At 49.3% G+C, this 24,888-nt stretch overlaps 2 protein-coding genes across 9 annotated transcripts in view; both read left to right on the plus strand.

Moving 5' to 3' along the window:
• Positions 1-6,477, plus strand: part of LOC126076178 (zinc finger BED domain-containing protein 4-like) — a 55,089-nt gene extending 48,612 nt beyond the window's left edge. For 2 of the 4 annotated variants that reach the window (XM_049884703.1, XM_049884706.1), the window contains one exon: positions 169-6,079. In XM_049884703.1, the coding sequence (XP_049740660.1) occupies positions 517-4,038 (3,522 nt within the window). In that variant the 5' untranslated portion in view covers positions 169-516 and the 3' untranslated portion in view covers positions 4,039-6,079. Of the gene's footprint in view, positions 1-168 lie in introns of all 4 variants that reach the window. The other 2 variants (XM_049884704.1, XM_049884705.1) reach the window with 1 other exon arrangement.
• Positions 1-24,888, plus strand: part of LOC126076177 (zinc finger BED domain-containing protein 4-like) — a 125,487-nt gene that overhangs the window by 48,611 nt on the left and 51,988 nt on the right. For 2 of the 5 annotated variants that reach the window (XM_049884700.1, XM_049884698.1), the window contains exons 1-2: positions 8,021-8,160; positions 10,729-10,798. The gene's annotated coding sequence lies outside the window, so the exon portion shown is untranslated. Of the gene's footprint in view, positions 1-8,020; positions 8,161-8,435; positions 10,285-10,728; positions 10,799-24,888 lie in introns of those variants that run through there. The other 3 variants (XM_049884701.1, XM_049884699.1, XM_049884702.1) reach the window with 3 other exon arrangements.

A 24,888-nucleotide genomic window follows, 5' to 3' on the forward strand; every position in this document is an offset into this window, starting at 1 on the left:
TTGGCTTCAGGAATGGTTTTAGTACTGGGTTAACAGAGAATCCGGGGACAATTTTAACTAACTTTTATGAAATTCTTTTCCACACATATTGAAGCTGATAGTCCATGATAGGATATATTTTAAATGTATGATGTAGTCCAATGTTTAATTCAATTTCATCTTTTATAGGTGATGCAAAAGGATCATGTTTTTGCTCTCAAGATGAAAAGGATCCTGTTTCTAAGCCCCGAGGCAAGCCTCCAGGACATAAGGCTATGTGGACACCACGAAGGATTTCACAGTAGAACTCCTGGAAGGCAGTGATGTGTGCCTGAAGATGGTTTGCTCACCTGAGCTGCATATTTTCTTTCAGGAAGATTTGTGGTTAGTCATGTTTACCAAAACTCCTCAAAAGATAGACTTTTTATGAAAACCTGAAGAGTATCTATGTTTGGGGCACAAATGAGTGTTTGGATCAGCTTTGTACCAACCTCATGCATTAACATGATGAAGCAGCAAGAATAGCCATGGTCCATCATGGATAATAGCCAGGACACTTGTCCAAAAGTGGACAGCGAGTTTGTTTCTGATAAAATAACTTTTAAAATAGCAGTGGAAGATGGTGATCGGATTCCCAGTCACAGTTTGGAGAGGATGGATTTGAGAAGTGAGCGAGGGCACCTGCAGCACACAGACAGCGGGGAAGAGCACCTGGAGGGCAGAGAGGCAGACTGTGCCTGCCCACCCCCCGGGAAGTACCTGCACTCCGACAACGAGAATGACTATGGCTCCTTGTTCTCACAGTACAGCAGCACCCTGTATGATGTCGCAATGGAAGCTGTGACACAGAGCCTTCTCTCCAGCAGAACCATAAACTCCAGGAAGAAATCTCCAGCTTGGAAACACTTTTTTATCTCTCCTCGAGATAGTACTAAAGCAATATGTATGTACTGTATGAAAGAATTTAGTCGAGGTAAAAATGAAAAAGACTTAAGTACCAGTTGTCTCATGAGACACATGAAAAGAGCTCACCCTACTGTGCTCATTCAGGAAAATGGCAGCGCATCTGGCATGGCCTCCTTTTCTTCTCCTTCGCTTCTGCTCCCACCCCAGTCTGCAGATGCAGGAGACCTAAGCACCATACTCTCACCCATAAAACCTGGCAAAACAGTTGCATCTAAGATACCATCCCCTGATCGAATAACTGAGGAATCTGTGTCTGTCGTTTCTTCTGAAGAAATTTCATCTGACATGTCCATTTCTGAGAAATACAGCAAAGAAGAAGCTATGGTGGGATCATCGCCACACTTGGCCAGTTTCAATTATGATGATGCGGTTGAAAACAGCGTGAAAAAAAGCCTCACGGTTCCAAAGAGTACATCAGGCTGCACAAGAAGGTCTGCTGTCTGGAAACACTTCTATCTGTCTCCTTTAGACAACTCCAAAGCTGTTTGCATTCACTGCAGGAATGAGTTCAGCCGAGGGAAGAATGGAAAGGCTCTTGGGACAAGCTGTCTGATCAGGCACATGTGGAGGGCCCATCGCTCCATTGTCCTGCAGGAGAATGGGGGTGGCACGGGCATCCCACCCCTGTACTCCACCCCTCCCACTCTGGTGCCATCTCTACAGCATTCAGATGGAGACTTCAATTCCAGGTCGTCGTCTCCAGGGAAAGTGGTTGGAGAACCCACCTCAGCATCCTCCTCTCCTGACAGGCTCCCTGAAGACGTCCATTTTCATTTTCATCCTGGAGAAACGTTACTGGAGGATGTGTCACTGCTGTCGTCATCTGAGGATGTTGGCGATGTGTCCATGGTGTCTTCTCCTGAGAAGCAGGGTGACGGACCAAGTCCTCGGGTCTTTGAATCTGGCACTGTGTTTCAGCAGAATAAAAAGGTCATGAAGAGACTTAAGTCAGAAGTTTGGCATCATTTTTCATTAGCTCCCATGGACAGTCTGAAGGCAGTATGTAGATACTGCAGCTGTGTTATCAGTCGGGGGAAGAAGGGCGATGTGGGCACCAGCTGTTTGATGAGGCATCTCTACAGACGCCACCCTGAGGTTGTTGGGAACCAAAGGGGCTTCCTAAGCGCAAGTCTGGCCAATTCCCCATATGCCACTCTGGCTTCTGCAGAAAGCGCCTCCAGATTAACGGACTTGCCCACAATGGTTTCAAAAGATAATCAGGTTATATTTCCTGTTAATAGCAAAAAGACCTCAAAACTGTGGAATCATTTTTCTATTTGTTCGGCAGACTCCACTAAAGTCGTGTGCTTGCACTGTGGACGAACAATAAGCAGGGGAAAGAAGCCAACGAACTTAGGTACCAGCTGCCTTTTAAGACACTTACAGAGGTTTCATGGCAACGTACTAAAAAGTGACGCCTCAGAGACAGTGTTGCCCTCTTCTCCAGAAATGCATATGCCACTGAGCACAGAGTTACTAGGTGCTTCATCCTATGACGACACCAGTGAAAAGTTCTGTGATTCTCACCCAGTTGCCAAAAAAATAACAAGTCTCATAGCTGAAATGATTGCACTTGACCTTCAGCCATATTCTTTTGTAGACAATGTTGGCTTTAACAGGCTGCTCGAATACTTGAAACCTCAGTACTCTTTACCCTCACCGTCTTACTTCTCCAGGACAGCTATTCCAGGTATGTACGATAATGTGAAACAGATCATTCTGTCCCATCTTAAGGAAGCTGAGAGTGGCGTGGTCCACTTCACATCTGGGATATGGATGAGTAACCAGACACGTGAGTACCTGACCCTGACAGCTCACTGGGTCACCTTTGCATCGTCAGTCCGACCCCGCTGTGAAGACCACCATTGCTCAGCACTCTTGGACGTGTCGCAGATTGATTGCGACTACGGTGGCAACAGCATTCAGAAGCAGCTGGAATATTGGTGGGAAGCCTGGGTGACATCCATTGGCCTTCAGGTTGGCATCACTGTGACTGACAACCCCAGCATCGGGAAGACCTTGAACGAAGGGGATCACTCGAGCGTGCAATGCTTCAGCCACACGGTGAACCTCATTGTGAATGAGGCCATCAAAAGTCAGAGGATGGTTCAGAACTTACTGAGCATTGCACGGAAGATATGTGAGCGGGTCCATCGGTCGCCCAAAGCAAAAGAGAAACTAGCAGAGCTGCAGAAAGAATACGAGTTGCCCCAGCACCATCTGATTCAAGACGTTCCATCCAAATGGAACACGTCATTTCACATGCTTGAAAGACTCATTGAACAGAAAAGGGCCATTAATGAGATGTCCATCGAGTATAACTTTAGGGAGCTGATCAGTTGTGACCAGTGGGAATTCATGCAGTCCGTGTGCCATGCGCTGAAACCCTTTGATGCCGCAAGTCGGGAGATGAGCACACACGTGTCTGCTCTCAGCCAGGTGATTCCCATGATCCACATCCTTAATAGGAAAATTGAGATGCTGTTTGAGGAGACTATGGGCATTGACACCATGCTGAAGTCTTTGAAGGAAGCCATGGTGAGCCGCTTGTCCTCCACCCTCCACGATCCAAGGTACGTTTTTGCTACGCTTTTGGACCCACGTTACAAAACCTCCTTATTTACAGAAGAGGAGGCTGAGCAGTACAAGCAAGATTTAATCAGGGAACTAGAAATACTGAATTCTACCTCAGATGATAAACCTGTTTCCAATGGGTGTGGTGCAGGTTCGCCATCTAAAGACTCTGTGGCAGAGGAAAACCTGTGGTCGCTCATGGCCAAGATGAAGAGAAAAGATCTGAGAGAGAAGACAAAGTTGCCTGAAGACATGGTGCTTGCCTACTTGGAGGAAGAGGTGCTTGAACACAGCTGTGATCCGTTAACCTACTGGAACCTAAAGAAGTCATCTTGGCCAGCCCTTTCGGCCCTGGCTGTCAGGTTTCTGGGCTGCCCCCCAAGTACCGTCCCTTCAGAAAGGCTGTTCAACACGTCCACTGAAAACAGTAGCTTTAGCCAATCCAGGCTCATGATGGAACATTTTGAAAAACTTATCTTTTTGAAAGTGAATCTTCCCTTAATATACTTTCAGTATTGAAACTCTTGATGAAGCCTCCAGGCTAAAAGATACTGTTGCTTATTAGGCATTGGCTGTGTCTGCCACTGGGGCTGCCGACTCGCTCCAGTCGGGGCCATGTAGGACATCAGGTGAGGGACTCGCAGGTCCGAGTTGGAGTGTCACTGTCCAGCTTTCTACGTCATGTCTACATGTGCCTTACTCCTAGTTCTTCAGGCCAGATGCTGTAGATCCATTTTTTTTTTTTTAAAGAATTTCACTAGAAATAGCCTGTCTCGTCAATTGCGATGATTAGGTTTTAATTCATAAATCTTTTTCTTTTTAAAGCTGTGGGTTAGCTGTTGTTTTAATAGAATGGCAGGAAAGATGTAAACAGTTCTGTTCTATAGCCTTTTTATTCAATTATGTGAAAACCATAAATCAGGTACTGCATTTTAGTTATACATTGCTTCAATTGCCACAAAAACAGCTTATGTGACTTTCTGGGCTTTCAACCATTTTGTGCAGGTTCGAGCCCCTGCTGAGAACTTGCATTTCCATCCAGATGTAAGGAATCACAATCTACAGTTTCACAAGATCCCCTGGTGATCCTTATCCATAATAAATTTTCAGAACCACTGCTTTAGTGGTGGTTCTCAGGATGGTCCCTAACCAACAGCAGTCGCATTGCCTGGCAACTTGTTAGAAATGCAAATTTCAGCAGGGGTTGGAAGCTGAATGAGTTGGTTGGAAGCCCAGATGAGGACTCAGTCTGCTTGCTCCACAAGGACTTTGTGGTTGTTGTTAGGGGGCTTCAGTTTGGTTCTAACTCAAAGCAACCCTATGTACAACAGAACAAAACACTGTCCACTCCTCTGCCATCCTCACAATCTTTGCTATGTTGGAGCCAATTGTTATAGCCACTTTGTCAATGCATCTCATTGACGGTCATCTTTTTCGCTGGCCCTGTACCAAACATGATGTCCTTCTCCAGGATCTGGTGCCTCATAATAACATGTCCAAAGTATGTGAGACGAAGTCTTTCCATCCTTGCTTCTTAGGATCATCCTGGCTGTACTTCTTCCAAGACAGATTTGTTCGTTCTTTTGGCAGCCCATGATATGCTCAGTATGCTTTGCCAACACCGTAATTCAAAGGCATCAGTTGTTCTTCGGGCTTCCTTATTCAAGGTCCAGCTTTTGGATGCATATGAGCCAGCTGAAAACACCATAGCTCAGGTCAGGTGCATGTGAGGCCTACTGTTCTTGGAATGCAAATATAGCTGCACACCTTTCCCGCAGGAGTGTGAATTCTAGTGGGGGAGACAGACCACGAACCCATCAATACATGATATGCCAGAGAAAAACTGAGTCAGTAAAGGGAGTGAGAGAGGTTGGTGTGCTAGTCTGCAGAGCCTCTTGGATCAGGTGACATTGGAGCAAAGATCTGAAGGAGGGGGTGCAGTGGGGAAGATTATGCAGGCAGAGGGAACAGACAGTGTAAAGGCCTGAGGTGGGGCATCAAGGAGGACGGTGGGACCGAGGTAGAAGAGGCCAGGAAGGAAGACGACAGGAGCCAGAGTGTGGGCCTTGCTGCTGTCATTGTCAGGACTCTGGGTTTGACTCTACATGAAATGGGAAGGAGGGCTCTAGAGGCTCTCAGTGGAGGCATGTCAGCACAGAGGGGCCAGGGAGGAGGCTTCCTTCATCTTAACCAGGGGTCAGAAATTTTTTCAGTAGGGGGCCAGATAGTTAATATTTTCAGCTTTGTGGGCCACACGGTCTGTCACAACGTCTCGATTCTGCTGATGCACTGCCAACGCAAAGTGAATGGGTGTGGGTCTGTCCAATTAAACTCTTGGTAGTTGCCATAGTTGGCTCCGCATCCTGGTAGCCTTACCTATAACAGAAGGAAACAGCCCATTCGTGCAGCATGTCCATGATCATTGGTGTGTTTGACCCCACTCTTGTGGTATTAGGTCAGTCCATCTTATGGAGGTTTCCCTTGTTTTTGCCGACCTTGTACTTCACTAAACATGATGTCCGTTTCTAATGAGTGGCCTTTCATGATGACATGTCCCAAGTAAGCAAGATGAAGTTTCCCCATTCTTGCTTCTGTGGAGCATTTTGGTTTTAAACTGTATTTAAAAAGATACTAAAATTTGGATTTCATATAATTTTCACATGAAAATAAAGAATAATGAGATATTATTTTGAAATGCATAAACCTTAGCTTGTGGCCTGTACAAGAACAGGTGGCAGGTGGATGTGGCCTGCTGCCAAAGCTTGCTGACAGCAAATACCAGCCACTGTTGTGAACCAAGCCACATCTAGGACCTGGGAACCGCCAGGGAGAGTAAAAAACAAAATCGGTTCCCAAGGAGATTAGATCATTAATAAGTAAATGAGACAGGTTGTGATTAGGCCCTCAGTCCTCACCTGCCTGGACAGTCTGGAAGAGTTAAGACCACAGCACAGCAGCAGAGGAGGTGGGCCGGGAGGGTGTGGGTGGGTTGGCAGAGGAGCAGATTGGGACGTTCAGAGCAGAAGGGTGCACGTCCTGACTCGAGTTATTGAACTAAACCACTTGTTCAGACACTTGTTGTGAACGTTTCATTCCTGTGGGCAGCGAGTGGGGGTCCAGGACAGCGCCACACACGAGGGGCCACATTCAGCCTGCACAGTCTGCTCTGCACAGAAGTCTGCGTTCGTTTCCAACACTTAAAAGCTGGGGATTTTACATTAAAATACGGGGGCCAGATTCCTGGGTGGCGAGTGTTCCGCACCCTCTGCAGCCCTAGTGGCTGTTCACAGGCCCTTCCACGTCCCCTTGTCCCCCTCGCCTCCCTGGCCGCCCAGCTCCTGCTGGGCCGCGGATTTCATCCCTGCTCTCCCTCACCGAGGCCAGGGCCCGTGCAGGCGCCCTTATCGCCGTAGACTTAAGGGCTTGAACAGAACGGAAGCCCGGACGAGGCAGCGAGGCGCGCTGGTGCCCAGCCGGTGCGACCGGTTAGGAGAGGCCTTCGGGTGCAGGTGAGCCAGGGCCCAGGTGGGGCGCACAAGCCGAGGCGGGTGCGGGCACCCCGACGCTGTGGCGCAGCGCCGGCGCGGACACCCAGCCCAGCGGCCCGGGGGCGTCGCGGGGAGCGGCGGCCCCTGAGGCTTTGGGGCTCGGGCGAGCGCACCTGCGCACACCTGCCGCCTTCCGTGAGCGCCTGAGCCCTCCCGCGCGCGGACCCGCCTCCGCAGCACCGGCCGGCACGTGCGCGGCGGGCCCGGGCGGCACAGTCCCGCGGCGCGCATGCCCGGCGCCCTCGCCGCCTCGGCCCGGAAGCCCCCGCGCGCTCGCCGCTCCTGGGCGGCCGGAAACCCCGCGGTGGGGGCCGCGTGGGCGCCGGGCCGCCGTCAACTGCCGCGCGAGGAGAAACCGCGGCCGCGCCCCTCGCTTCCTGCAGCCCCGCCCCGCCGCCCGCGGCTCCTCCCCCTGCCGGCCCCGCCCCCGGCCCCTCCCCCTGCGCCTGCCCGGCCGGGAGGCCGCGGCGGCGGGCCGACGCGTGCGGGACTGCGCCTGCGCGCTCTGGCACCGTCCGGGCCGCGCGGCCTGGGCGGGGCCTGGCGGTCGGGGCGTGGCCTCGAGCAGAGGCGGCGGGCGACTTGAGGGCGTCACGGGGGCGGTGCCCGGGCGGGGCGCTGTGCGTCCTACGGCGTCACGGCTGCTGGGCTGGGACCGCGGTAGTGCTCGCTCCGGCGGCGGCGTCTCGGAGGAGGGGCCTGGGGTGGTGCGGCGCCCGGACCACCACCGCGGGGGCGGGGCCTGGGCGGTGACGGCGTCGCGGGGGCGGGGCCTGGGCGGAGTCCGCGTGCGTCCGGCCGCGGCTCCTCGGGGGCGGGCTTTGGGTGGCCTCGGCGGCAGGAGGCGGGCCGGGGGCGGTGCTGCGTGCTGCGGCGTCGCGGGGGCGGCCCCGGGCGGGGCGGGGCTGCGTCCGGCGGCGGCGTCCTGGGGGCGGGGCTTGGGCGGCGGCGGCGGCGGCGTCGCGGGCCGGCGGGCGCGGGAGGGGCGCGGGGGCGAGACAAAGCCGCGGCTAATGAATGGGAGCGCGTCGGTCGGCGTCGTCCGTCGGTCCGCGGCCGGCCGGGAGCCACGCCGGCGCCAGCCCGCGCCCAGGTGAGTGCGCGAGGCCGCGGGCGGGCGGGCGGCCCCCTCCGCTCGGGCGGCGGCGGGCCTCGGAGCGGCCGGGCGCCGGGCGGGGGTCGGGCCGGCGGGGCTCGGGGCGGGGGCTCGGGCCGGCGGGCGCCCGGGGCGAGGCCGGGCCGGGGCGGGGGCGCCGGCTCTATTGTCTGGGCCGGGCCGGGCCGGGCCGGGGGCGCGCGGCCTCCGAGGGCCTCCACCCGCCCGGATGCGCGGCGGCCCGAGCCGGCCCGAGCTGGCGGGTGCAGGCGCGCCCCGGGCCCGGCGTCGGCCCGGCGTCCCGGGCTCGGCGGCCCCGGCCCCGCTGACAGCTGGCGCGCGGTGGAGGCTCCGGCCGGGTGTCCTCGGTCGGCGCCGGGCGACCGCGGAGTGAGAAAGTTGGAGCGGACTCGAGCCCCGTAGCGGCCGGGCGGGCCGGGCGAGGCGGTGCCGGCGAGGCCACCGGGCGGACGCCGAGCGCAGCGGGGAGCTCCCGGCGGCGGAGTTGGGGGCCGAACCCGCTTTGTCTGGGCCGGGCCTGGCTTCCTCCCCGGAGCCTGACAGCCGCGTGCGGCGATCGCCGCTGCGGAGTCGCTGGTCCCGGGACAGGAGGTGATGACTTCCTCCGAGGGTGGGGTCCTTGGGGACAGCTCCTGGGGGCGAACGGTGCACCCGGGCCGACGGGTGTTCTCCTGAAGCAAGCCCAGCCCGCCGTCGTGGAAAGAAGCGCCTTAGCAAGAGGGTTTGGGAGACTTTCCTCTAGGTGTGTTTCGTTTGGGTTAGTATATCCAGTAAGAGCCAAGCGGGGTCTTTGTATGAATATGTCTCGGGGAGCAAATGGAGACAAGTTCATTATCACGCGCCTTTCGGTTATCGTGCCTGTTTTTACAGAGAACTCTGCAAATTTAAGTGATGAAAATACAAATTAATAGCAAGCCAGTTACACTTGTTTTTCTAGTCCTATGTAAGCCGGGATCGTTTTCCTATCTTTCTGGCCCTTTTCTGCGTGACCCCCACCACCCCGTGCCGTGAGAGAACTGCCGTGCGCGGCTGCCTCCAGTTTTCTTCCTATTCTGGGTGATTTTCACTGGACACGTGCACCTCTGGGAAAACACTCCCTGCCAGGCTGAGCCGCCAGAGAAGCTGCTGTTGGCTTCTGGTGTTTGTAAAAAGGGAAGTTATTTGTTTTGAAGCTAACCCCGATCAGATTAAGTGCATGTTTTCCAAAGTCCACTTTAGGCACTTATAACGAGGTGTGCCTAAACCAGGGGGCACCCAAGTGACTTTGGTTGTAGAAATACTAATTTTTGGTTTGTTTTCTCTGTGTCATGGTGATAAAATTAGGAGACTACGAAGCATCCAGTTCATTTTTTCAAAAAGTATTTGCTGCAGATAAGCCAGTTTTGGAAGCCCTAGGGACATAGTGGTTAAGGGCTACCGCTGCTTACCGAAAGGTTGGCAGTTGGAACCTACCAGGCGCTCCTTGGAAACCCCATGGGGCAGTTCTGTTCTGTCCTTTTGGGTATTATGCACTGGAATCAACTCAGCGGTAATGGGTTTGGAAATCAATTTCAGTTTGCAATTAATTTTACTTACAGAACAAATTTATTAAGCAAGAAGAAACTGCTTCCACATTTTTGACTGCATACAGGAATTCACACTTTCTGTAATCCTTGAACAGATAATGTCTGTTTTCACGGTTTGCATTTTCTCAGAACATCCAGCACAGATTGAGGTATTCTGTGACCCTTTAAAGGTTCCGGAAGCCCCACATCTTGGAGGCAGAAGCTACAGTCTCCTATATTCAAAGCAAAACAGAGATTTGGTCACCTTGACAGGTGATTACGCTGACCTCAGGCAGGCTGAGCTGTGCCTGCCTTCCTCCACCGGCCCCCCCCTCGCCCCCCACACACAAACGCACACATGCTCTTTGTTCCAGTTAATTCCCGAGTACAGTGCTTGATGCTTCTCAGGGTGATAACTCAGCTCTTTAAAGCACGGCTTCCAACCCTTGGAAGAAACCCTTCAAGCAGATTTTTTCCAGTTCCAACTTCGGCTGAGAATTTGCTTTTCCACCCCAGATGTACTGAATCAGAATCTACATTTTACCAAGATTCCCAGGTGAGTCTTAATGTGTCACTTCCTGAGAACTTGTTAGAAATGGAGATTCTCAGTAGAGGTTCAAATCAGAACAAAGAGGTTTGAAGCCCTGCTTTAAAGTGGCTGCCTGCAGGTGAGGAGCTGGAGAGTAACCTGAGCTGTGCAAACAGTGCTCCTCACACCTCGAAGAAAGGTTCTAAGTAAAGTATTAGGATGTTGTTAGATGTCGTGGAGTGAGTTCTTACTCACCAGCGACCCTGTAGACAGAGTAGAACTTCCCCATAGGGTTTCCAAGGAACGGCTGGTGGATTTGAACTCCCAACCTTCAGGTTAGCAACCGAGCTCTTAATCACTATGCCACTACAGCTCCGATTATTACGGTAATTGATGAAATTCTGTGCACATGCAAAGGAGTTGTTATGTAGTACGTATTCAGTGAAGGAATCGTATACGTGTATTTTTCAGAATTCTGTCCAGCCTATGATTTGGAGTGTGAATGGAGCTGGGAAGCGGAGCTACCGGAGCACAAAGTCCAGTAAGTGGTCGTGGTCTGTGCAGTCTTTCTCTGTATTTTGTTTTCATGCAGCGTCTTTGCCTGGCGTTGACGTCTTTGCCTTCTGAACGTCTGGTCTGACTTCCTTCTACTCAGCGTGATGATCACCTTGTGAGTGGAGGGAAGCAGGTGGATGGCTGCTGGGTACGACGGGCAAGGGCGCTTATCAGGGAACCTAGGGGGCCCTGCCCCCAGGTGAGTGCCTGCCCTGCCAGCTTGTTTCACCTGTCGTCCCTGCACAGACCTGTTCAGAAGGTCAGTGCCTGCCGTTCTTTCGGTTACAACGTGATTTTCAAGTCGTCGTTTAGATGTTAGAGCTGGAGGACTAAGCTTTGGAATGCCATGTACCTCTCTGCATTTTTTGTTGTAATGAATGTGGTTGTCTTCAAAAGCCTGGGTGCTTTCAGCCCTTCACCTTCCTTGTCGGTGCATCTGACCTCCCAGCTCCCAGCGCTGACTGTGGCTCAGCCTTTATCCACCCCCATCTTTGGTGCCCTTGTCCTGCCTCACCCCATTTTTCATCCTTAGGTTTTAGTTTATTTGAATCACTTATGTGTTAATATCTTACTTGTGATATCTCAAATTACTTGGTAGTTGTTCACTATATGTTTTTGGTAGTTAAGGTTCTGTAAGACACGACTGAGCATAAAATAAAATCTTCCCTTTTTGTGAGGAGGAGAGGGGACTCCACAGTAGTGCCTAAGGGGGTGGTGCTTTCCTCTGCGTGAGGCATGCTCCGTCTGCCCTGCATTTGGTCTCTTGTACCTGCTAGGGCCGTGGCGACTTTTGCAAGAAGCCCTGCCCTTGGAGAAAGCTTGGCTAGGTGGGGGTGGAGATAGATGTAACCAGAGTTAAGGCCTGGTGCGTACTCTGAGGGAGGGAGAGCCGTGGAGGCAGAGAAGACACACAGGGAAGTGTCTCAGGAAGGCCGCTAGGAGGAAGAGGACATCTGCGCTTGGCCCTGAAAGGTTGAGGGCAGCAGCCAGGCCAGTGGCCCAAGGTGAGGAGATTCAGAATGTGGTGGGAAGGCCACCCAGGAGCGGGTTTGTCCTGGTGTCAGCTCCAAGGAATGCACCAACTCCAAGGGGTGCGCCAGCTCCGAGGGGCGCACTGGCTCCAAGGGGCCATCCAGCTCCAAGGAACGCGCCAGCTCCAAGGGGAATACAGCTTCAAGGGACGCGCCAGCTCAAAGGGACGATCTAGCTCCAAGGAATGCGCCAGCTCCAAGGTACGCGCCGGCTCCAAGGGGCCATCCGGCTCCAAGCTATGCGCCAGCTCCAAGGGGCAATCCAGCTCCAAGGAACGCTCCAGCTCCAAGGGGCAATCCAGCTCCAAGGAACGCTCTAGCTCCAAGGGGTAATACAGCTTCAAGGGACGCGCCGGCTCCAAGGGGCCACCCGGCTCCAAGGGGCCACCCGGCTCCAAGGGGCCACCCGGCTCCAAGGGGCCACCCAGCTCCAGGGAACGCTCCAGCTCCAAGGGGCGATCCAGCTTCAAGGAACACGCTAGCGCCAAGGGCGATCCAGCACCAAGGGGCTATTCAGCTCCAAGGGGGGTGATCCAGCTCCAAGGGGCAATCCAGCTCCAAGGGCAGTCCAGCTCCAGGGGGCGATCCAGCTCCAAGGAACGCTCCAGCTCCAAGGGGCGATCCAGCTCCCGGGGGCTATCCAGCTCCGAGGAACGCACCAGCTCCAAGGGCAGTCCAGCTCCAATGGCAGTCCAGCTCCAAGGGGCAGTCTAGCTCCAAGGGCAGTCCAGCTCCAAGGAACGCTCCAGCTCCAAGGGGCGCGCCAGCTCCAGGAAACACGCCAGCTCCAGAGGGCACGCCAGCTCCAGGGGGCAGTCCAGCTCCAAGGAACTCTCCAGCTCCAAGAATGCACCAGCTCCAAGGGGCGCTCCAGCTCCAGGGGCAGTCCAGCTCCAAGGGGCGCGCCAGCTCTAGGAGGCGCGCCAACTCTAAGGGGCGATCTAGCTCCAAGGGGCATCCAGCTCCAAGGGGCACGCCAGCTCCAAGGGCGATCCAGCTCCAAGGAATGCTCCAGCTCCAAGGAAACACGCCAGCTCCAGGGGGCAGTCCAGCTCCAAGGGGTGCTCCAGCTCCAAGGGCAGTCCAGCTCCAAGGGGCGTGCCAGCTCCAGGGGGCGCGCCAACTCTAAGGGGCAATCTAGCTCCAAGGGGCGTGCCTCTTCCTCTTCTCTCACCCTGAACTCCCCCAACGGCTCTGCTCTGGTCTATGTGGGTCAGTAAAACCGCTCCCTGCTCCTGGGTATCATGTAGAGTTCAGTGGGTATATAGATAGCTTACCCACATGTGAGGAAACATCCACACGGCGCCTGGCCCAGTACTCATATGCCTGTTTCCCGCTCTTTCCTTCAGCAGCTGTGCCCTGCTCTCCTAGCAAAGTCTGCACAAGAAATGCTGATACAGGCTGGGAGATGTGATGGTTGCTGTTCTCAGCAATGATTGCCTCCCGCCAACCCACAGGGACTGTATGTGTGGTTGCTGGAGCCACCACCTTCACCTGGCCTCTGTCCTGCTCCGTCGGTGCTGCTCTGCCATAGACACAGTGGTGGCCAGTTGAAGGCTCACCCCATGGTCCACTCTGTGTGCTTGCTGCCGAGACAGCAGTCATGGCATTGGTGTGCTCTCTGCAGCGCTCCGGTTACCGGCTCAGACAGGGCATATTCCATGTTTTGCTGGTGAAAGGGCACCTTGCAGACTCTTCAGCAGCCTGAGGTGTGATTCTAGCACTGTTGCTGGTGGGCTGTCTTGTCACCCGGGGGAGGCGGGCAGCAAGCTTGCCGTGTGGGCAAAGCGGCTGCAGAAGAGCACAGAGTAGGCCAGATGCCCTGCCATGTGACCCAGAATATTTCAGGGGCAGAGGGACCAGATGACCCTGGTGTGGTCTGTTTGCTCTGCAGTGTGCTGTTTCCAGGAAGCCTATGACATGTTCTGCTTACTGGGGTCCTGGCCTTCTTGGGTTTTCTGACCACATCTCATGGAAGCAGCTCTGGTTCAAGGATTCTGAACTTTAATCCCCGCAGCTGTCCTTGGCTGTTGAATCTGGGCTTCCCACCTCAGTTTTGCCGGTGCCATATTTGTGTTTTCTTTGTGTGCGTAAAGTTCTTGCTGGAATTTTTGGCTCTGAGACAATTTGAAAAAATCTGGCTTACCCCAGAATGTGAGTTGTAGTTACGCACCCTCAGAATACATTAACGGTACTCATAAGATGTGGACCGGAGCTTCATGTACAGCTCGGAGGGAAAGCATGGTCTCCTGGTCTTGCTAGGCCAGGAGCGCAGCTTTGCACTCTGACTCGCAGTGGGAAGCCACAACTATGGAGAGCGTGTGTTGTGTAGTCTGAATCAAAACCAAACGTGCTTCAGTTTTGTTAACTTTACGTTAGAAATTTCTGACTTACAGAGAGGTGCGTTGAAAGGGTGATCTGTAGTGCACCTCTGTGTTCTCCACTAATGTGAGGCATGATGCCTGTTGGGGCACAGTGACTGTCCTCTGGTTTTTGCTGGATCTTTTCACAGTGAATTGTAGATATCAGATGCTTCATCTCTAAGTGGCTTGTCTTTGCTGAGTGCTGTTGAGTCAATTCCAATTCACAGCGACCCTATAGGACAGAACAGAATTGCCGCATGGGGCTCCCAAGGAGGTCTGTAGGGAAGCAGACTGCCACCTCTTTCCCTGCAGAGCTGCTGGTGCGTTCAAACCACTGACCTTTCGGTTAGCAGCTGAGCGCTTAACCACTGCACCACCAGGGCACCTTAAGTGGCCTTCTCTTAAGCAAAGGGACAAGGATATTCTGTATCAGCCTAGTACCACCGTCAGTGACGTCTGAGAGAGGTAACAGTGAGCTCTTCGTGTCACCTCACAGCTAGTCCTCAGCAGTTCTCTGGCTGTCAAACCACGATCTCAGCTGGGGACATTGATTGTCTGCCTCTTCAGTCTCTCTATTCTGGAACGGTAGTCGTGCCCCCACTCCTCAGTTTTTTACACAGCACTGCCTTTGTGACGAGACCGGCCAGTTGTCTTGAGTGCACTGCACATGTCCTGAGACGTGAGACCGTGCACAAGTGTGGGTGATGCTTGAGTCACTCGTTGCGACTGTTGTTGACTTTGTCCCCTCTCCCTTGCCATTAGCAAGTAATCTGGGAGGAGAGGCTGTTTGGGGACCTCATGGAAGACCTGCTGCCCATCAGCCTTCGAGGAGCCCCGGTGGCATAGTGATTAAGCCCTTAGCTGCTAACTGAAAGGTCAGTGGTTCAAACCCACCGGCTGCTCCATGGAGGAAAGATGTGGCAGTCTGCTTCCGTAAAGATCACAGCCTTGGAAACCCTATGGGGCAGTTCTCCTCTGTCCTGTAGGGTCACTGTGCGTCGGAATTCATTTGAAGGCAACAGGTTTGGATTTTGGCTTTATCAGCTTTCACCTGGAGTGTTCATGATGTTTCCCAGTGCCAGCTGGGCAGTGGCATCCTACTTCCTGTTGTTGTTCTTTCTTTACTTTTTAATCTGTTTCTCTCGCTTTTTAGCTCGTAAGAAAACAAGACCAAAGCTTAATTCTTTCATTTTCAAGAGGAGGGCATTGGTATAATATTCCCCTCTAATGTGACAAATTTTTTTTTTCTTTTTCTTCACATGTCAATGTGGACTAATGGATTTTTATTTGCTCACTCTATTTCAGTCTATTAAAGTCTTTTTTGTTTTTTATGCTCAAGTAGTTATCTGTGAGATCATTGGAAGCTCCTCTGAGCTGCCTGATGCTCCAATGACTCGGCCCACCATACTGGGAGCCCTGCTTTCTGTACAGGGTCCCAGGCTCACCTTTTGCCTTCTTTGGACCTGCCACAGCCCTGTCTTTGGAGTGCATTTGTTTCTTTTAGGTGAAAAGGTATTTCAAAACCACAACCTGGGCAGAGGATCTGGGCATGGAGCGTACTTGCCGCGTTTGCGTATTATTGTTCATAGCAATTTTGGTGCAGAGAGCTAGGAAGTATATTTTTAAAACCCATGAGTTCATACTGATATTTTTGATACAGATTTAAAATTTTATAGTGTCACTTACAAAGCCAAAAAGACCAAACCCACTGCGGTCTAGTCAATTCTGACTCATAGCGACTACCGTAGGGTTTCGAAGGCTGTAAATCTTTACAGAAGCAGACTGCTGTATCTTTCTCCAGCAGAGCTGTTGGTGAGTTCGAACTGCTGACCTTTTAGTTAGCGCTTTAACCACTGCACCACAAGGTATCACTTAAAATCCACGTAATTACTTGTTTTATTCAAAAATATACTTAAGCTAGGTTGTGAGAATCAGGGCTTGGAATGGGTTTGTTCCTATTCTAACTTCTGCTGAGAGTTTGCCTTTCTAACAAGTTCCCTGCTGAGAATGCCTGTTTCCACTCCCAGATATACTGACTCTGAATCTGCATCTTTAACAAGATCCCCAGATGATTCTTAATGTATAACTTCCTGGGAACTTGTTAGAAATGAAAATTCTCAGCAGGGATTCGAACCAGACTGAACCAGCTTGAAGTCCTGGTAGAATTACAGTATTACATTACTGCTACTAGTACAACCCTGAGCAGAGTTAAAGGTGCATCTCTGTGTTAAAGCTCTTTTTGTCCTTAGATTTCTCTGAGGACGACCACTCAAAGTATTTTGTTTTGAAAATCCTTTGAAAAATGCTCTTTTCTTGTGTCACCTACCTGGTACACAAGTAGGTTTATTTGCTTGCTTGTTTTTGGATTTGGAATTTTCTCTTTATTTTTTTGTGTAAAATAATTACACAGTTAAAAAATCAAAACCATAGCAAGGCGTGCTCAGACGTCACACTCTCACCTGTCTCCCCGTTCCACCCTCGTGCTTCACGGCCAGCCACTCTGATCTCTGCTCTGTCCTCAGGAAGCTGACAGACACACACACACATAGATGTATCGCCGTCCTGGTGTTCGCTCCTCTCACACAAAAAAGTGGAAGCAAGTACTAGTTACACTGTGCGTATCTTGCTTTTTTTATTCAACATTTCCTGGAAGTCACTCCATACCAGCGCGTGGAGTCGGGCTTTACCTTGCTCTCCCTTTTTATGGCTGCGTAGTTGTGCATTGTACAAACATCTGTGCTTAACTGAGCGGTGTTTACCCATTTCCAGTCTTTTGCTCTGAAATGGTGTGACTAGCCTTGTGTGTGTGATGGTTCTTTCTTTTAGAGGGGTCTCTTCAGGATCAGTTCCTAGCAGTGGGATTGATTGCTGGGTCCAAGGGCAAATGTCTTCTGACGAGGATTTTGGAGTTCGCCTTCCAGGAATTTGTCCTATTGGCAGGGCTGCAGGCGGCAGGTGACAGGCCTGAGCAGTGCTGGTACTTCCCAGCCTCACTGACAGGGGGCAGTACCAAGCTTTTGGATTTTCGCCAGTCTGATATGGTGAGAAATGGTATCTTGAAGTAGCTTTAGTTTAATATTCTTCAATTTACATATGAAAAGGGAACAGGTAGATTTTTGGGTAATATGTGATAGTCGTGAAACGTTTGTGATGATTAAATGAAAGCTGATGATTGTGTGGTAAGTCAGCACATACGCAGACCGAGCACCTTACCCGTGAGGATTCACTCTGTATGTCTGCCTCAGCTTTGCTCGGAACTGGTTTTTTAATTCTTTAAATAAAAAATAACAAGGAATTCTCCAGCAATTCAGAACGCATGTCTTAAACTGAGGATACATATTCCATACATTTTATTCTTCCAGCCCGTGAGAAGGATCCTCTGATTAGCCATCTTTACTTTCAGATGTGTTTGTCTTTGAAATTAAGAATATTTAAAATAAACTTAAGAAACTTAAAAAAAAAAAAAAAATTTTTTTTTTTTTTTTTTTTCTTCTCTACTCCTCTTCCTCTTCAGTCTTCAGGCATCGTTTAGGACTGTTGATGTTCCCTGTCTCAGAGGGGACATCCTTTCCCTGTGCAGTCCTGGGTGGAAGGGCTCCCTCACTCACCTGGAAGGAGGTGGGCAGAGCTGCTATGTGGATGACGCTTCTTTCTCCTTGGAGGGACCAGGCTTGCAAAGAGCAGAGGCAAGAATGGAAGCGGTGGCAAGATTTCTTGTTTCTTATTTTTGGTGACCCTATTTTGTATGCAAGCTGACTGGTTTTATTTTTAAACAAAATTTTCTTCTCTGGAGGATAGAAATCAGCCGAGAAGTAAGTGCTCACCCCGAGCACTGTCATTCTGCACTGTGAATAGGTGGCCTGCATCTTTCCAGGCTAGAGTGGCCTCTCCAGACTTCCAGGGTTGGTGACAAAACCCAGCGTGCTCTTCACACCTGGGTGAAATGATCAGAATGTCACAGGAACGTAGCCTTTTGTGGTCTGAAAACCGAAGCTAACATGCATTTTTTTTCTGAAATTGGTCCTCACGGAGTAGGAAAAATGATTTTCTAACTTTTACTATTGAACTGCTTCAGCAGATGACAATATTTTTCATAGAATAGGACCACTGCTATCTATGACCATAAAATAAGTTGTGCAAAAGCAGTAGAAAAACATACAAAGTAGGAAGTGGAAGTCTTTCGTAATTATCACGGCTGAATTCTGTACACCCTTCCGGATCCACGTGCATCTGTGTATGCGGGTACGGGCTTTAAACCACAAGGCAGTCCTCCCTGCCCTTTCCTTGCGGGTGAAGCCAGGCGAGCAGCAGGAGAGCCCCCTCCTCCCAGGCTGGTATCGGGCGTGTAAGCGAGCCCTCGTGAAGCGCTAGGGCACAGGGTAGGAAGAGTTTGCGTGTGAGCTGTCAGTGGACGTGTGATGATGGCTGTTTTTTCGCTGCATTGTGAAGTCTAACACAGGCAGAGAAACACACCTCCAGTGAGAGACCACATGGCGAAACGCCCCACGTCAGGAAATGGAAAGTTGACTCTACCCAGACACCCCTTGTGCCTCTCCTGTTCCTCTGTTCCCTTCTACTCAGAGTTAACCGTGGTCCTGACTTCTACCACTGAAGTTTATGTAAATGGGGTCACACAATGTGTATTTTTTTGTGTTTGGCTTTTTTGTGCACTTTTACATTTGTTGTACATAAGGATTTTTTCTTCGTTTTCCCTTCTGTATAATATTCCATTCCATAAATGTAGCACAGTGGCTGGTCAGTAGCCAGTTTGACCATCATGAATACTGCTGTGAACCATTTTGTGTATACGTCTCTTGCTGCAGCTGTGAAAGCATTCCTGTCGGGCACATACCTGGGAGTGGAATAGGCGGGCCGTGCTGTATGGTGTTCACTTTCAGTAGGTAACGCCACACTCATCCAACGTGGCTTACAGGTTTGTAGCAGAGTTTTGCAACATTTGGCATTTCCAGGGTTGTGTGGGCATGCACACACGTTTTAGTCTAGCCGTTTTGTAGAGTGCGTATTGTGTTTTTATTTATACTCCCTTGATTTTTACTGAAATGAGTTCCTTCCTGTATATGTGTTTATTTGTACTGAGATAGCCTCTTTTATGAAGTGCCTGTTCAAGATTTCTACCCTCTTTCTAAATCTTCTCTTACTGTGACACTTGCTGTTTTATCCTGTTGATGGTGTCCCTTGAAGAACAGAATTTCTTTTAATTTCCTTATTGTGATATGATTTAATTTATCAATTAGTCTTATTTAGCCCTAAATCAGAGTCATAAAGATAGTTTCCTATATACTATGCTTGATTGTTTTCCCTTCAAAGTGACTATCCCCCTCAAGTGATTTGGGGGCTTATACTAGGGGTCAAGAGTGATTTTTCCCATAGAGAGATCTCATTGTCCTGGCACATCCATTTAAAGCATCAGTGTTACAGAATGGAAGGGCTCACATCCATTATGTCTGGGCTGTTTCTGGACTCTCCAGACTGGAAGTTGGTTAGTTTGTTGAGCTCAGGTGCCAAGCCAATGCCCTAATTATCATAACTTTAATAATGAGTCTTCTTTAAAACCTTTTTCATTTTAAAATGTAGCGCAGATGCAGGAGCTGTGTGAGATAAATGTGTAGTTTAACAGGATCACCACGAGCTGGAGTCGACTGGACGGCACCCAGCAACGGCAACGGATTATTATCAGGTGGACACATTTGTACCCGCCACTGTGCCAAGCAGCACAATTTTGCCAGCTCCCCGGAAACCTTCTCTGTGCCTAGACCCAAGCACAGCTTCCTCCCTCCATCCAGATGACAATATCCACTGTGATTTGTCACTTCTTTGCTTTTTCTCATAGTTCTGTGACTGAACTGTGTACCTCTAAATATTAGTTAAGTTTTGCCTGTTTTTTTCTTTTTATATGATTTTTCAGTCTCTTGATCTGCAGATTACCCTTTTTTCCTCTTTCTCTCCTGCCCCCCATGGAAGTTATTTGCTCAGGAAATTAGGCAACTTGACTTGTATTTCTCACAGTCTAGGTTTTGTCGATTGCATTTCTATGATGCAGTTTAATGTGCTCCTCTGGGCTCATGTTGTTAGGTGCCATCAAGTTGGTTCCAACTAACAGCCCCCCATGCACAACACAACAAAACAATGCCTGGTCCTGTGCCGTCCTCACAATTGTTGCTATCCTTGAGCCCATTGTTGCAGCCACTGTCTCAGTCCATTTTGTTGAGGGTCTTCCTCTTTTTCACTGGTCGTCTACTTTACCAAGCATGATGCCCTTCTCCAGGGACGGATCTCTCCTGATAACATGTCAAAGGATGTGAGACATAGTCTCGCCATCCTTGCTTCCAAGGAGCTTTCTGGTTGTACTTCTTCCAGGACCCTTTTGTTCATTCTTTTGGCAGTCCATGGTATAGTCAGTATTCTTCACCAACATCACAATTCAAAAGCTTCAGTTATTTGGTCTTACTTATTCATTGTCCAGCTTTCACATGCATATGAGGCAATTGAAAACACCGTGGCTTGTGTCAGGCTTACCTTACTCCTCAAGGCGCACCTTAGTCCACCTTTGCTTTTCAACACTTTAAAGAGGTCTTCTGCAGCAGGTTTGTCTGATGCAGTATACCTTTGATTTCTTGACTGCTGCTTCCATGGCTGTTGATTTCAGATCCAAGTGAAATGAAATCCTTGACAACCTCAATCTTTTCTCAGTTTATAATGATGTTGCTTATTGGTCTACTTGTGAGGATTTCTGTTTTAATCCATACTGAAGGCTGTGGTCTTTCATCTTCATCAATAAGTGCTTCAAGTCCTCTTCCCTTTCAGCAAACAAAGTTGTGTCATCTGCATAATGCAGGTTGTTAATGAGTCTTCTACCAATCTTGATGCTGCATTCTTCTTCATATACTCCAGCTTCTGGGATTACTTGCTCAGCATACAGGTTAAATAGGTATGGTAAAAAGATACAACCCTAACACGAACCTTTCCCGAGTTTAAGCCATGCAGTATCCCTTTGTTCTGTTCGAACAACTGCCTCTTGATCCACGTACAGATTCCTAATGACCACAGTTAAGTGTTCCGGAATTCCCATTCTCCACAGTGTTACCCGTAATTTGTCATGATCTCCACAGTCGAATGCCTTAGCACAGTCAATAAAACACAGGTAAGCATCTTTCTGATATTCTCTGCTTTCAGGCAGGGTCCATCTGACATCAGCAATGATATCCCTGGTTCCACGTCCTCTTCTGAATCCAGCTTGAGTTTCTGGCTGTTGCCTGTCAGTGTACTGCTGCAGCCGCTTTTGAATGATCTTCAGCAAAATTTTACTTGCATGTGATAGTAATGATATTGTTTGATAATTTCCACATTTAGTTGGATCACCTTTCTTGGAAATAGGCATAAATGCAGATTTCCTCCAGTCAGTTGGCCAGGCAGCTGTCTTCCAAGTTCATTGGCATAGACAAGTGAGCACTTCCAGTATTGCATCCGTTTGTTGAAACATCTCAATTGCTATTCTGTCACTTCCCGGAGCCTTGTTTTTTGCCAGTGCCTTCAGTGCACCTTGGACTTTTTCCTTCAGTATCATCAGTTCCTCATCATATGTTACCTCCTCAAATGGTTGAACGTTGACCAGCTGTTTTTGATATAGTAACTCTGTATATTCCTTCCATCTTCTTTTTATTTTAAGTTTATTTATGTCTCTTATATTCATTGTGCTTTAAGTGAAAGTTTGCAAATCAAGTCAGTCTCTCGTACAACAATTTATGTACATCTTGCTATATGCTCCTAATTGCTCTCTCCCTAATGATACAGCACACTCCTTCCATCCACTCTTTTCATGTCCATTCGGCCAGCTTCTGACCCCCTCTGCCCTCTCATCTCCTCTCCAGACAGGAGATGCCAACATAGTCTCATGTGTCTACTTGATCCAAGAAGCTCATTCTTCACCAGTATCATTTTCTATCCCATCGTCCAGTCCAATCCCTGTCTTAAGAGTTGATTTTAGGAATGGTTCCTGTCTTGGGCTAACAGAAGGTCTGGGGACCATGACCACTGGGGTCCCTCTCGTTTCACTCAGATCATTAAGTCTGGTCTTTTTACGTGAATTTGGCATCTGCATCCCACTGCTCTCCTGCTCCCTCAGGGTTCTCTGTTTTGTTCCCTGTCAGGCAGTCATTGATTGTACCTGGGCACCATCTAGTTCTCCTGGCCTCAGGTTGATGTAGTCTCTGGTTTATGTGGCCCTTTCTGTCTCTTTGGCTCATGATTACCTTGTGTCTTTGGTGTTCTTCATTCTCCTTTGCTTCAGTCGGGTTGAGACCGATTGATGCATCTTAGATGGCAGCTTGCTAGCGATTAAGACCCCAGACACCACTCTCCAAAGTGGGATGCAGAATGTTTTCTTAATAGATTTATTACGCCAGTTGACTTAGATGTACCCCCAAGACCATGGTCGCCAAACCCCTGCCCTGCTACGCTGGCCTTCAAAGCATTCAGTTTACTCAGGAAACTTCTTTGTGTTTGGTTTAGTCCAGTTGTGCTTACCTTTCCTGTACTGTGTGTTGTCTTTCACATAAAATAGTTCTTATCTACTATCTAATTAGTGGATACCCCTCTCTCTCCCTCCCTGCCCCCCTCTTAACCATCAAAGAATATTTTCTTCTCTGTTTGAACTATTTCTCGAGCTCTTATGATAATGATCATATACAACATTCGTCCTTTTGCAACTAATTTCACTCAGGATAATGCCTTCCAGATTCCTCTGTGTTATGAAATGATTCATCACTGTTCTTTATTGATGCGTGGTATTCCATCGTGTGAGTATACCATAATTTATTTATCCATTCATCCTTTGATGGGCATCTTGGTTGCTTCCATCTTTTTGCTATTGTAAACAGTGCTGCAGTAAACATGGGTGTGCATATATCTGTTCGTGTAAAGGCTTTTATTTCTCTAGGATATATTCCAAAGTGTGGGATTGCTGGATCCTATGGTAGTTGTATTTTCAGCTTTTTAAGGAAGTGCCAAATCAATTTCCAAAATGGTTGTACCATTTTACGTTCCCACCAGCAGTGTTTGTGTTCCAGTCTCTCCACAACCTCTCCAACATGTATTATTTTGTGTTTTTTGGAGTAATGCCAGCCTTGGAGTGAGATGGAATCTCATCGTAGTTTTGATTTGCGTTTCTGTAATGGCTAATGATCATGAGCATTTCCTCATGCATCTGTTAGCTATATGAACATCTTACTTAGTGCAGTGCCTGTTTGTATCTTTTGCCCATTTTTTAGTCGGGTCATTTGTCTTTTTGTAATTGAGTTTTTGCAGTATCATGTAGATTTTAGAGATCAGGCATTGATCGGAAATGTCATTGCTAAAAACTTTTCCTAATCTATAGGTAATCTTTTTACTTTTTTGGTGAAATCTTTGGATGAACATAGGTGTTTGATTTTTAGGAGCTCCCAGTTATCTAGTTTTGTCTTCTGCATTGTTAGTAATGTTTTGTATACTGTTTATGCCATGTATTAGCACTGCTAACATTGTTCCTATTTGTTTCCATGGTCTTTATTGTTTCAGATTTTATATTTAGGTCTTTGATCCATTTTGAGTTAGTTTTTGTGCATGTTTCATTTTTTTGCAGATGGATATCCAGTTATGTCAGCACCATTTCTTTAAAAAGACTGTCTTTTCACCATTTAACTGACTTTGGGCCTTTGTGAAATATCAGGTGCTTATAGGTGGATGAAATTATGTCTGTATTCTCAATTCTGCTCCACTGGTCTGTGTATCTGTTGTACCAATCCCAGGCTGTGTTTTTTTTTTGTGCTTTAAGTGAAAGTTTACAAATCAAGTCAGTCTATCACACAAAAACCCATATACACCTTGCTACACACTCCCAGTTGCTCTCCCCCTAATGAGTCAGCCTGCTCTCTCCTTCCACTCTCTCTTTTTGTGTCCATTTCGCCAGCTTCTAACCCCCTCAACCCTCTCATCTCCCCTCCAGGCAGGCGATGCCAACATAGTCTCAAGCGTCCACCTGATTCAAGAAGCTCACTCCTCACCAGCATCCCTCTCCAACGCATTGTCCAGTCCAATCCCTGTCGAAGAGTTGGCTTAGGGAATGGTTCCTGTCCTGGGCCAACAGAAGGTCTGGGGGCCATGACCACCGGGGTCCTTCTAGTCTCAGTCAGACCATTAAGTCTGGTCTTATGAGAATTTGGGATCTACATCCCACTGCTCTCCTGCTCCCTCAGGGGTTCTATGTTGTGTTCCCTGTCACGGCAGTCATCGGTTGTAGCCGGGCACAGTCTAGTTCTTCTGCTCTCAGGATGATGTAGTCTCTGGTTCATGTGGCCCTTTCTGTCTCTTGGGCTCGTGATTGTACCAGGCTGTTTTGACTACTGTGGTGGTATAATAGGTTCTAAAATCAGGTAGAGTGAGGCTTCCCACTTTGTTCTTTTTTAGTAATGCTTTACTTATCCAGGGCCTCTTTCCCTTCCATATGAAGTTGGTGATTTGTTTCTCCATCGCATTAAAAAATGCCATTGGAATTTGGATCGGAATTGTACTGTATCTACAAATCGCTTTTTGTAGAATAGACGTTTTTACAGTGTTAATTCTTCCATGTCCATGAGCAAGGTATGTTTTTCCACTTATTTAAGTCTCTTGGTTTCTTGTAGTAATGT

Source organism: Elephas maximus, chromosome 4 (genome assembly GCF_024166365.1).
Source record: "Elephas maximus indicus isolate mEleMax1 chromosome 4, mEleMax1 primary haplotype, whole genome shotgun sequence".
Taxonomy (NCBI): Eukaryota; Metazoa; Chordata; class Mammalia; order Proboscidea; family Elephantidae; genus Elephas; species Elephas maximus.